Genomic DNA, 13,567 nt, shown 5'->3' with positions numbered 1-13,567 from the left:
GCTGAAGTTCTATCACGCGCAGCGAACCCACATTGCAGGATTAGGGTTAGGAGGAATTGGGTCAGTGTAAATTTTTTTAGCACAGAGTAAAAATTTTCAGGAGCCTTTCCGACGTTGGCACGTGGTGGTCAACGTCTGAACTTAACGATCAACGTCTAATTGAGGCTTCAGGGACCAACATTGCAAGATTTTACAAAACAAGGGGATCCAATTTGTGAATTAAATTAATGAGGGACCAAATGCGAAATTGGACCTAAAGTAGGGGACCAAAAGTACAATTTTGTCTATATCTTATTTGTTTAAGTAGTGGAGGAGGGTCAGATTAAAGTGAAAGAGAAAACACAACTACAAAACATTAAGAGAAAAAGAAGAGGAAAAGTCATTGTAATTTTTGCACACCCATCTGAGAGCATTTTTCAGATTGCAATTGCGGATTCATTCATCGTTTGATCGGGTTGATTTTTGGACAGTAGATTCTACACACGTGATACTTCAAATTGTCTAGTTGGATTGTCAAAAGGATATGTGAAGAGGGAAATAAGTGTTTTGCATTTCTTGCTCTACATTTAGTGTTTTCCATCTTCTTATTTCTCTATTGTAAACATTGGTGCTAAGTTTTGGTTTGGTTATTTGTAGTACATTTCAATACACTTGTTGAAGACTCTTTTATACCTATATTGATTATAGTCAAATTATTTTTTTGGTCTAAACAATCCGTAATTTTTACCCTTGCATTGAGGGATTTTTTAAGTTAAACAAATTGTGTCTCTTATGTGCTCTTGATTTTTATTTTATGCTCCATATTTATTGAATATTCCTAAGAGATTTTTACAAGTTTGAAAAATTTTATTTTCCATGTCTATTGCTCTATTATTAAGTTTATTATTACGTGCGTATTCGTGTTTTACCCCATCAGAATGGTTAGATGAGTCCCATTGATTCCTACATGAATGCTACTCAAAGTTATGTTTATTTAGCCAACAAGTACCTTTCTCACCAACTAATACGTTAACCACTAACTTCTTACCCATGGATTGGAAAATATTCACCCACCGACGTTTCCCACTTCTCGCTCCCTCTAATTTTTTTGTTTCCTTCTCATTCAAAACCAATCCTATCCATGCTAAAATTACTACAGAAATAGTACTCCATTGCACGCCTTGTCCTCTTCTATCTCGCTTTAACTCCACTTTGTTCTCTGTCATCATTCACACACAAAGGATCAACCAAAAAAGTACACAGAACTAACAAAACTACATGGCCATGAAATTAAATCCAACCCAAAAAGATAATATATTCATAAATAGGGTAAACATATATATCCAATAATAAAAAAAGTTGAATGTAGAGCTCAAGAGTGGTCCTTCTTTAAAAACAGTAGACACCCAAAATGAGGATATGATCATGGTCATCATCTCCTTACTTAGTACTACAATACAAGTCACCATTTAAAAAAACAAAAAGTCCCCTAAATATATGATCATGAGATCATCCACTCGAACAACATAGCATATGGATCTCTTCAAACACATAGCTACCATATATAACTATAACTAGCAGTCACTAAAGTAATTAATTGTCATTAACCAAAATTTTCCCAAAAAAAAATTCTGGAAAAAAAATATGGAATCCGATCCATATCTTATCCCTATCTCTCTCGCGATATATATATTACTACTATGATTAGAGGAAAAAGATGAAACCAAGCTAGCTCTAATCCCCACCCCACTATAACACTAATTATATATTATCAATACTAATAATTAATTAATCTTCAAAACCAACTTTCTTCCAAATGGCATTTCTGACACTGCGCAAGTCTCTTCCTTTGAGAGTCCTTCCGATCCCTTCATGCACGGACAGAGAAGCACCTCTTGTCCTAGCCAAATACTCATGTGGGGGAACCTTAATATTCCTGAGCCCATGGTTTTGTTCATCACGAACGTTGTTGTCTTCTTCTTCTTCTTCTTCTTCTTCTTCACTCTCCCACTTGGGGTGCTCCTTGTAGTCCTCCTTCAAGATCTTGGACCAATCGGGTATGTTCACAGGCAATGACGCTGGGGTGATTCTGCCTCTCCAACCATTGTTGTTGTTCCTTGAAGCTTTCTTCAGAACGGAACGGGAACCCGGAGAGGGTAACCCCTTTTTGCTCTGATCCGTTGTGGCTGAAGAGTGGTTGTTGTTCCATAACTCGGCCTCGTCCAACTCGAACATGCCCTTGCCCTCTTGGGATGGGCTCAAATGGGTGTCTGAGGTTGTCGGAAAGATGTAACGGTTCGGGTTTGAAAGAAAGCTCCTCCTTGACGCCATTGATCAAACTTCAAAGGAACCTGTTTTTCTCTCTGGTTTTGTTTTTTTCTAAGGTGGCTGTGTTTTTCAATTCCCAAGTCTACAATACTACATTTATTTATATTGCTTTCGGAGTAATGGATAAAGCTATCCCCTATGTCTGTATTCAGTGTAATTACCCTCACTTCTTTTAACGTGAAGCACCCTTTCGATCTGCTTTATCTTGCTTTGAGAATAATAATGATGATGAATAAACAAAACGTTTTAGGAGTATTTTAATAATAATAAATAATGATTTTGATCCAAGATGTGTAAATAAGAAATAATTTAATTTTTTATAAAATATTTTTTTATTTCTAATTATGTAAAATGTATGATAGTTAAGTTTTGTAGGATTATTTTATTGTTAAATTGTGTCTTTTATATCTTAAAATAAATGTCACATTTAAAAAAAATATTTTAAAATAAGAATCGTAATTAGTTTTTTATATTTTATAAAATTATTATTTTCTTTTATTTATTTATTAATTTTTTATATATATAAAAAAAACTTATGATAAAAACTTATTTTGAAACTAAATAAATAATATTTAAGGATAAATTTAATATTAAATTATAAAATTTAAGATGCATTTGTTGTTGGGTTATACCACATGAGATAATTATCAATTTAATGTTGATAAAGTATTGTTTTATCATAGATGTTGAGTATTAAATTATATATACATAAACATTTAGTGATTAACTTGACACATGTATCATTAAGTAAATATATCAATTGATATAAAATTATTTTAATTTAATCAAAATTATTGTCTATAATATTTTATTTTATTTAAATATGATTATTTTTAATAAAAAAAAAACATATGTGATTTAGAAGTAAAAATGTAGGTACGATGGAGATTGAGAGTGTGTATTTAAAAAACGTAGGACAGCTGGCAGGGGATGGGGACTAAGAGTGAGATGTAGGATAAGAATGTGTGGTGAGTGAATCCAGGAAATAAGACGTAGGCAAGTTAGTAATGTATGCACCAGCCATCCAATCCATCACTGAGACAGATAACACGTGGACCAACGCGATGCTTCTCTGTTCCATCGCTGAAAAAAGAGGCTATGAAATTCAAAATCTGCTCCAGTAAGACAAAACTTCTACGTTTATAATAATTTATGTATTCCATCATTAATTATTATGTCACATCACTGTCTAATAATGGAGATATTACATGCTAGAATTTTTTTTTTATCACTCTTTTTATACTACTCCCTCCGTTTCATATCATGGAGTATGACGATTAAATGTTTTAGCTCGGAAATGAAGAAATATGTTTAATTTGTTATTTTTTTTTACAAAACATTAAATAGTTTTTTAATATATTATTTATTTTTTAATTTTTAATTTTATATTTTCATTATATATTATTCGCATTAAGTATTAATTAAGAGTTAAAATTAATGTATTATTCGTTCTGAATTTATTATAAATAAAATTAACTAATTTCACACTAATTAAGAAAATTAATTGATATTATTTAATTTTACTAATGAAATAAAATTATTGTTATAATATTGTTCATTAGAACTTGATATTATAAATAAAAAAGTCTTTAAAAATTAAATTATAATTAAATAAAAAAAATGTTTTAGAAAATATATAATTAATTAGTGTAAAATTAGTTAAATTTTGTTATATTTGAGTTTAAGGTGACTTTTTTTTTTCTTATATTTTAGTTTCAGGGAGAATATTGATTTTGTAAAATGATATATGTTTTAAAATATTTTTCTTCTAAAACGTCATATAATAATCTAAAAGGGAGGGGAAAGTGAGAATATTTTTAAGAACAATTATAGCTGAAAACTTTATTTTTTTAAAATATTTCATTAATATCCCTCATTTCTCTTTTCTTATTACATCAAATCACTTATCATATTTATAATTTTCTCTTATCTCACCCCGGTGATGTATAAAATATGGGACGGGGATGTTCAAGTATAATTTTCCTATTTTTAAATAAGGGTTAAATGAATATATTTTTATTTTTTTAGAATATGAACATATTTATTTTTTATGTTAAAAAATTATCACATTTGTTATTTGCATACACATATCTTCTTTAGACTCGTGTGAATGAAAATGAAGATTACACATAATTAACACATTTTTATAAAGAAGATGATTCTTTTTAAAAACTAAAAATATTTTTTTATTAACATAAACTAAAAATGTATTTATTATAATCGGTTACATAATTTTAGTTTAAATAAAAATTATAAAAGAAAATAACTTGAAAATTATAATCTTGCGCAAACTTGCGAATGACAAGAGCGAAGATGAAACTTGCGCAAACTTAAGAATATTAACATAAATAGAACACACCAAGTATTAATAAGATTTGAAAAATTATCAAATTAAAAAGATGAAAAAGATAAGAGAATGGAAGAAGACGCAATACTCTTGGAAGAATGATAAGGAAAGCTAGGATTCACCACAAAAGAGTATAGAAACCTTATATAAGAATAAAAAAGTTTATAATCCAAGAAATAAAAGAGAAATCATGCTCTACTCACATTCTTAATGGAGCAAAAAAGTTTAGTATTATACAACTTGTCAAATAATAAGAAATACTTCCTTATACAATTTTTTTCTAGAAGAGACGACAAGTGTGCTCACATAGAAAAGTTATTTTTCAAGAGATAGTAAATGTTGTTGGCATTAAGTACTCATTTTTTGGGTGCACTGACATAGAAAAACGATTTTGCGCAATGACCGTGAATGTTATTGCCATTAAATAGTATTCTTTTTCCAGCAACAACAAAAGCATTAACAACGAAAACACTTTTTCCCGTGACATTTGAAGCAACAAGTTTTGTTGCTGATAAGGATAGCTTTTTCTGCAATACTGGCATTGTAATAAAACACAAATCTTAACCCAACGACAATTAAATGTTTATTTTTGTCATTAACTTAAATGTCACTTAAAAGAGTCATTGCGAATATGATTTTTTCTTGTTGTGGGATATAATAAGATTTGATAAGATACGAGAATAAAATAAGAACATAATAAAATAAGAATAAGATAAACTTTAAAAGTGGATTAATAAAAAAAACCATTAGCTTGAATGAGACAAATGAGCAAAAAAAGAACAATGAAAATGAGTGAAGACGGACAAAAAAAAAATCATGAAATGAGGGAAGCAATGAAAATATGTTAAAACAATTGATAGAAATAATGCAAATGGGTAAGAAGAAAAAAAAACATATCATAAACTTTCTTAAACACATGTACAAATACTTATATTATGCGATAAATTCAAATAAAATGTAAACGGGTGCTTCTAAATCAACCTCCTAATAATAAAAAACATAAAAGAGACTAATATAAAATTTATAATAATAAAAATATATTAAAGCATTCGTCTATAAAAATATATTTGTTAATTCTTCAAAATCCTGTATATGTTGAACAAAGCAGTTTTATGTTCATCTCCACCAACGTTAGACTTTAGAGGATAGCAGACTGAGCGGGCCTCCACCTCTAGTCTCCACGTTGATTCCAAGAGCAACATTTATAAAATTGGATGTTCTTACTGCCAATAATTGTTCTTACTTCCACTAATAATATTTTTACCAATTGATTCTGAGGAATTAGAATCCAATTCTGTTTGTACCTCTTTTGTTTCTTAGTGTAATAAAATATTTAAATTTTAACAGATTTGATGATCAATTACTTAAAAGAAAAATTACTACTATAATACTATATTCTCTTTATTTTATGTATTTCAAAAAAGGACTTGCAGCCTTGCTTACTTTTTGTTGTTAGGTAAAATTAGAAAACTCAATGGTCACCTTAGTATTTTCAACTTACTAGTGATGCTCACTGGATAGTAGAGTAGGAGTAATGAGTTGGAGAGCATATGATTCACACTTGGATTGGAAATACCATGAAAGTGTAATTTGTACGTCTAAGAATTAACCTTTTTTCTTTAATCAAGCAAAAATAAAAACATCATTGTGCATGTTTCTTTTTCTTTCTATTTTCTTTGCTTTGCTTCCTACATTATCCATTTCAAGTGAAGAACAAAATAAAGTTGCTTGTGAATATTCTAGTTCCAAAGTTATTCTACCAACAAAGGAACTTAGGAAAATGTGCCAATCCTAATAATGCATGCATGTTTGTTGGTATCTTTCCTGGAGAATACTTATAGTAAACACCACGTAAAACATGTGTTTTGGAAAAGTAAGAACGTAGGTTGGAGTAGGCTTGTAGAGTATCTCTTAATATACACACATATTGCAATATTGAAAATCATCTACAGTTTTTTCTTTTTAAAAATAAGCAAAATCATCTACAATATTGATTTAGAGCTCACATATTGGTAAGAATATGAAAACAACATATGAAGATCAATCAATACCTTCCTTCCTCTTGCATCAGTTTGCAAGTTGTGGTTTGTCTTCTTTAAATTCCAAAGCAATCTAGCTTTGAAATACAAACGATAAGTAACAATTACCATCTAAATTAGTGGTGGGATATATTGATAAGAATAAAAAGCATATTTACACCTATAATTTAAGTATATAATAACTCAAACCCAATATTTGAAAATATGCACAATATTGATTTAGAGCTCACACATGTTGTTAAGAATATGAAAACATACAACACATGAAGATCAATCTATATGTTCCCTCTCACATTCAATTCTCAGGTTGTTGCTTCTCTTTTGTAAACACCAAAGCAACCTTTGAAATACAAACGATAAGTAACAATTACCATCTTAAAGTTTAGTATTTCTAATCATTAATCAATCAAATAGAAAGGTTAAACAATTGTAGCACCAAGCACCAAACAAGTTGAAAACGAGAATGAAAAACATGTTTGGTAAGATAAAAAAAATACAAACATGCTTTGATATATATGCACCAACGTAAACTTCCTTAAACTTCACAGCAACATCCAAATATAAATATATGTTACCACCACATAGACGTAGTCATTCTTCAATCTAGTTCACTTAAAGTTGATTTCAGAAAAGGTGGTCTGTCTGACTTAGTCTACCATAAATTGTGGGTTAAAAAACAATGAATGAAGAAACACAATTTATAGAATATGAAAGTAAATAAAAGAGGAAGAAATAAAAACTCATTAAAAGAGGAAGAAAGGAAAACTCATCGTCGTAGAAGTAGGCGATTTTGTACACCATGGCACCAAAGACCAATATTTAGAAGTAATACCCTTCATAATAATAATAATATTTATTATTATAATTATATACTTATTTTTTTTTCTCTGACACAATCAAATCTCTCTTAAAGTTTAACAAAAGAATCTAAATATTCATGAAAGTTTTCACATTATATAATTCGTGACAAGAAATATCTCTTTATTTTATTAACAAAAGATAATTTTTAAGAATAAAAATCAAACACACATTTAATCTTTTCATTCCAAAATTACACTTTGGATACAAAATTAAAATTTTCATTATGCTTGAAAGAGAAGAATCGTCTGTATACTCGTATCAGCCCCACAAAAACAGAGCCCAACTCTACGCAATCGATAATCCCATTCCAAACGGGTTGGGCCACAACACGAACCCATTCGGACCCAGAAAGCCCACAAGCCCAAGCCACAAAACAAAACCCTAACTAACAACTTTATATTTCCAAGTCCCAATCCTCTCTTATCCTCTCCCTGCAAAACCCTAATTCACACCCAAAGAGAAAAGAAAAAAAAAACAACAGTGGTACGTGATGCCACCGAAGTTCGATCCCTCGCAGGTGGTGGACGTGTTCGTCCGAGTCACCGGCGGCGAGGTCGGCGCGGCGAGTTCTCTCGCCCCGAAGATCGGTCCCTTGGGACTCTCCCCAAAGAAGATCGGAGAGGATATTGCGAAGGAAACCGCGAAGGACTGGAAGGGCCTCCGCGTGACGGTGAAGCTAACCGTGCAGAACCGGCAGGCGAAAGTGACGGTGGTGCCATCCGCCGCCGCGCTGGTCATCAAGGCGCTGAAGGAACCCGAAAGGGACAGGAAGAAGACGAAGAACATCAAGCACAATGGGAACATCTCCCTCGACGACGTGGTTGAGATCGCTAGGGTGATGAGCCCGCGCTCCATGGCGAAGGATCTTAGTGGGACCATCAAGGAGATTCTCGGGACTTGTGTTTCGGTTGGGTGCACCGTGGATGGGAAGGACCCCAAGGATCTGCAGCAGGAAATTTCTGATGGAGATGTTGAGGTTCCTCTTCATTGACGTTAGTGAAATTTCAGTGTTTTTTTTTATTTGTTTCGATTATGTTGTTTTTGTTTTCGGCAATTTTGGTTTTTTTTTTACAAGGATAAAGGAAATTGAGTCATAGAAATAGTATGGTAGTTAAGACTTAAGAGTGCTGGTTGGTAAATGATATAACATTGTTGGAATTTTGAGTAATTTTGTGATGGAGTGGTGATTTGTAGGGGTTGCCAAACCATTTGTCTAATTTTAAGGTTGGATCGTAATTTTGTTATTTGCCGTATTGTCGTGTCTTTTTGAGTTATACCTTTGTATTACTGGTATTTATGAGAATGTGGTTAATGTGTTTCTAATTGTAATTGTGTTATGTTGAGACAGAATACCTTATATTGCCATGAAAATTTAAACTATATTATAAAAAAATATAATAAATTTATTCATTTGTTTATCTTGATTTTTTATCTTTCATGAAAAAGTTTATTTGACACATTTAAGGATGAATTTGTGTTGAACCATGTGTTGAATAATGACAAATTCATCCTTGATATCATATATACTCTTTCATTAACGATAATGAATGAAATTGTTAACGGTTAGCTAAATTTGTTGTGCTTTTTTTCATTTTAGCAACTAAATTTTAAATTTTTATCTTTCAAAAATAAATTTGTTAGCGATTTACACATTCAAAAATAAATATAATTATTTATCATAAAATCATGGTGCGAAAGGGGTAAGCAAGCATAGGGAACTTTAGTAGCTTATAAATGAAATAAGATAGAGGGTGGAGTGAATTAATATGAAATTAAATTGAATTTGATAAAATAAAAATTGAATATTCTATATCCAAATCAGCAACTAATTGCAATTTGGAACGCAATCAGAGGTTAATTTGGAAATGGGTTGAATGTGAATTCTGTATGAGGTGCATTTAGAAAAAGGAATAAAATCAGAAACTAATTGCAGCTTGGAAAGTGATCTGAATGTGAATTCTTTGAGGTGCGTATCGAGAGTGAAACAAATGTTTAAAAAAAAAAAAAAAAGACAATGACAAATTTTCTTCTACGGAAAAGTAATGATTTAACTGAAATAATTTATCCAATATCATTAGATGTTATATACTGTGTTTTTAGTCAATGTCTTTAAAGATATTTTTTTAGCAAGATATTTTATTTGTGTTTATGTTTTGGAATTAATAATTTTATTTGTATTTTTAATTATTTCATAAATATGTTTGTCATCAAGTTAATGATATAAAAACTAAAAAGTGCATAATCTGGAAAAATATATGAATATTAAAATTGAGTAATTAAAAATTGGGGCCTATGTTAAAACCTCGAATAAGCCATTTATTTTTTATCAGAGAAAAATAAAGACAACTACAAGCGGATAAAAATAGTGCCAAAAGCATCTGTCATAAGGCTGTAAACTAAATCAGGTGACACGAATGCAGGATCACTAAATCAGTAACATCACCATTCTAATCATTAGTCTCCCAAATGTGAAATGTGTCTCAATTCATGTCCCACCAATAAAAATATATTATATCATTTAAAATATCCACTTAGAATTATCATTTTTTTTCACATTGCCCTTAACACTAACCCATCTTTTCATCTCTCTAATTTCAAATTGCATGCTGACACCCACAGGCGACATCCCATGCAACAATATACACGATTGGACAAAAATATTATTGGCGAAAATGGTTCAGTTCTCGTGGTGACTGGCTGCCAATAATTTGAAACTAGAACAAGGTACCTGCTGCATAGAGAAGTTAAGATTGTTGAGGGTAAGAAATAAAAATAGCATGGGGATGAGACTTTGGGAATTCATTCATAATCAGGTGGATAAAAGTTAACGAATCAGTTTCGAGAATGATTTTACTTCACCCATTGTTCACCAATGTAAACATCTCTATATAGAGATTAAAAAATATGTCCACCTTTTAGTGAATAAGGTTCCATAATTTAAAAATATGGGAACTATAATCAAAGTGCAACTAGCATAGAATCAACTTAAAAAACATACTTGACAAAAAAGTGAAATTATATGACTTGTTTTAAGGTGATAATTTTATATTATATTTTACTATTATATATAGTAAAATAATTTTAGTTTGTTTAATTTCAATCAAAATTAATTTTACAAAGTTAAGATAATTCAAAATCAAGAATGCTTACTTAAACACACTATATGTGTCATGACTACGCCTTATGCATACTCTCCGAGATTAAAAAAGAGAAACAAATATAGAATTAAGGAAAACTTATTTAATCCTCTTTCTTTTTTCCAAAAATATTTACATTGGAGGGTGTAAACCATTGAGACTCTGGGAGTCATGGAGAGGATACCCTCAACAAGTCATCAAGAAAGTCCTCCACAATGAGGAGGAGGGGTCTTGTAACTTCTATGTGCCCATGCGGATGCGAGAACTTAACTTGATTAAGAGTAGATGAAAAGCTATCTAATTTGAGCCGTGAAATATAATTTTAATTTTATCATACAAATAAATCTTTCACTAAAATAAAAGAACCTTATTTTTTTAACTCATAAGATTGATGTAGTGGTATAAGATCTTATTGCGTTTACATATGAAAGAATAAACCATTTAATAAGAGAATTCGTGTTTGATTTCTATCGTATGCAAGATTTTCTTAAACCAACGACAGTCACATGTTGTAAACGAAATTAGTCTCTAACCTAATGAGTCTGATGACACCCGTTGTAACACCTCAAATTTTAAATTAAAAATATTACTTAAAAACGCTTTAATTTAATTTATTTTAGAAATACGCGTCATTTTTTTTTTGTCGTTACTTATAAATAATAAAAACATCTTATACTATTTTTTAAAGCAAAATGCAATAGTCAGAAAATACTAAATAGTTGCATCGAATTAAAATAAATATAAATATAGAGTAATTCAGTTTCCATATATAAATAAAATAAAACTTGTAGTGTCACTGAGAAATATACATATACAAGAAAATCCATAATAGTGTGATAATAAACAAAATACATTTTTATCCTAGCTACAACGAAATACATGTTTATGGAGAAAATATCTCTCAAAATACATTAAAACGGTAAAGAAAACTAGAATCAGAGCAGATCATTTATCACACTAGAAGTACAAAACTAACTAAGGCGAATCCTCGGAAGAATCGTGGCTATCCTCCTCAAACGTCGATTCCAACTGCCTCAGTAGTTCTCAATACTCCTTAGCTACATGTCTGAATGGTCACTTTGGCCCTCTATAACCTCTACTGGGTGCACTCAACGCACGTTGTATCTGGTCTATCAGTTGGCACTACATGGTCTCAAGTATGATAGGTGTAATGTGTAGTCCTTGTTACGGTGCAGGGTCATACCCACTCTCTTTGCGAGCTATACTGAGCCCGTAGACGCCTTGGTGTACTCAACATCATCAGTACCTGAAAGTTGTTGGTTGTAGGGGTGAGTCCTCCGCTCCTCAAACACCACAAACAACAGACCAAGTAAAACAAAATTAAAACATACAATCTATGTAACCACTACGTGTAACTAGCACACTTAATTCACAATAGGGCTCAATCATTGACACCAATCCTCCCAAGTCTTGATGGTCTTAAAAAATCATGTGGATGACAGTCGGGCGTGATTGTTGCATATAGATACATCATACATCGACCCCTTATCTCCTAACTAAAAAAACATAGTCTTCGAGCCCGTCAAGAGTAGCAAAGTGAGGCCTATGAGTTACCAGCGCCAAATGAGTGCACCAAATGTCGGGTAGGCACCGCTCGCTAATTCCTTTAGGTTCTTCGAACCTCTCCGCCCATTACACTTCAGTGTATCTTTATCTATCATCCACTTCCTTAATGCAACATCTCCCTCTCACAGAAAGAAATAGAATCACTGTTTCTTTTACTCTTTATCTAGTCCTCTTGAATCTTGCCACCACATTGTGTGCGTAGTCCTCGTACCACATACATCAACGAACACATACAAACAAGCAAACAAGAAAAAAAAAAAGACGAGATTCAAGCCTACACATTACTCTTAGGGAACCGTGGCCCTTTAAGCAAAAGAATCACTTGTCACACACAAACAATTGGACGATATAATGATTGTAATTATAATTTTCTAACTAAACGTAACAAATAATTTGCGGAGGGTTAAACAACCTCGGACTCAAACCACAATACATACAAATAAAAATGACAATATGCACACACACACACACACACATTATAAAATAAATCCGCATGCCCCATATATAATTGTCAGAGTTCACACTCTGGCAATCTTATCATTCAATAATCATAATAAAATACAGGCAGACATTTCAATAATTTTATCAACAAAGAATCATCACAATTTTAGAACATGCATCAATCATCAGATCTTGCATTTATCTCAGCAACATAATAATAGATAAATCAATAGTTCCAAAAAATAAATAACTCTAAGATAATTTATATGGAGGCACAAATTCCAAAGTTAGGTTATTTATTGTTTAAAATAACTCTATCGTTCAAACCTAACAAAATCCAAAGTTAACTTATTTTTAATGCTCTCGGTGCTCTAAGGGTTAGATTTTTGTAAATCTTATATGCTATCCTACATTTTCAAACCTAACAAACTCATTTTTTATGTCAAAGTTTTAATAAAAACAATTCATAGTGTTGTAACTCTCAGTCCAAATTCGTGACACATTTTTCATTTTATTAAAGGTCCTTAAACTTGTTTTAATGTAAGTTTTGCTAGGAAACTCTGATTTAAGTGAAATTTAAGGCTACCACTATGTTTTAACATGCAAAGAACTCATTTTTGACATAAAAAACTCAAGGAAAACAACTCAGCACATAAATTCAGGACATGGAAGCTAGCTCAAAATTTCAAAACAAAATGTTCCAGAAAGTTGAACAACAAGCATATGGTTCAAAAGTTGGAGAGACTCCCCTTACCTCTTGTAGTTTCTATGAAATTTAGAAGGAAGAATGAGGGGGTTTAGATTCAAGTTTCCAACCTTCAAGAGTGAAAAATAAGGTTTTGAAACTA

The 13,567-nt window shown here is 31.2% G+C and overlaps 2 protein-coding genes across 2 annotated transcripts; one reads left to right on the top strand and one right to left on the bottom strand.

Moving 5' to 3' along the window:
- Positions 1 to 1,269: 1,269 nt before the first annotated feature.
- On the bottom strand, positions 1,270 to 2,501 carry LOC100790091 (uncharacterized). Its single transcript, XM_003542468.5, has one exon. The coding sequence runs from the start codon at positions 2,308 to 2,310 to the stop codon at positions 1,768 to 1,770; it is 543 nt and encodes a 180-aa protein (XP_003542516.1). The 5' UTR covers positions 2,311 to 2,501; the 3' UTR covers positions 1,270 to 1,767.
- Positions 2,502 to 7,955: 5,454 nt separating this feature from the next.
- Positions 7,956 to 8,877, top strand: LOC100789561 (60S ribosomal protein L12). Its single transcript, XM_003542467.4, has one exon. It carries the CDS (start codon positions 8,045 to 8,047, stop codon positions 8,543 to 8,545), a length of 501 nt encoding a protein of 166 aa, XP_003542515.1. The 5' UTR covers positions 7,956 to 8,044; the 3' UTR covers positions 8,546 to 8,877.
- The last annotated feature ends 4,690 nt before the right edge of the window (positions 8,878 to 13,567 follow it).

Source organism: Glycine max, chromosome 13 (assembly GCF_000004515.6).
Source record: "Glycine max cultivar Williams 82 chromosome 13, Glycine_max_v4.0, whole genome shotgun sequence".
NCBI lineage: Eukaryota > Viridiplantae > Streptophyta > Magnoliopsida > Fabales > Fabaceae > Glycine > Glycine max.
Note: the sequence above shows the minus strand (reverse complement) of the source record. Positions and strands in the feature narration are given on the sequence as shown.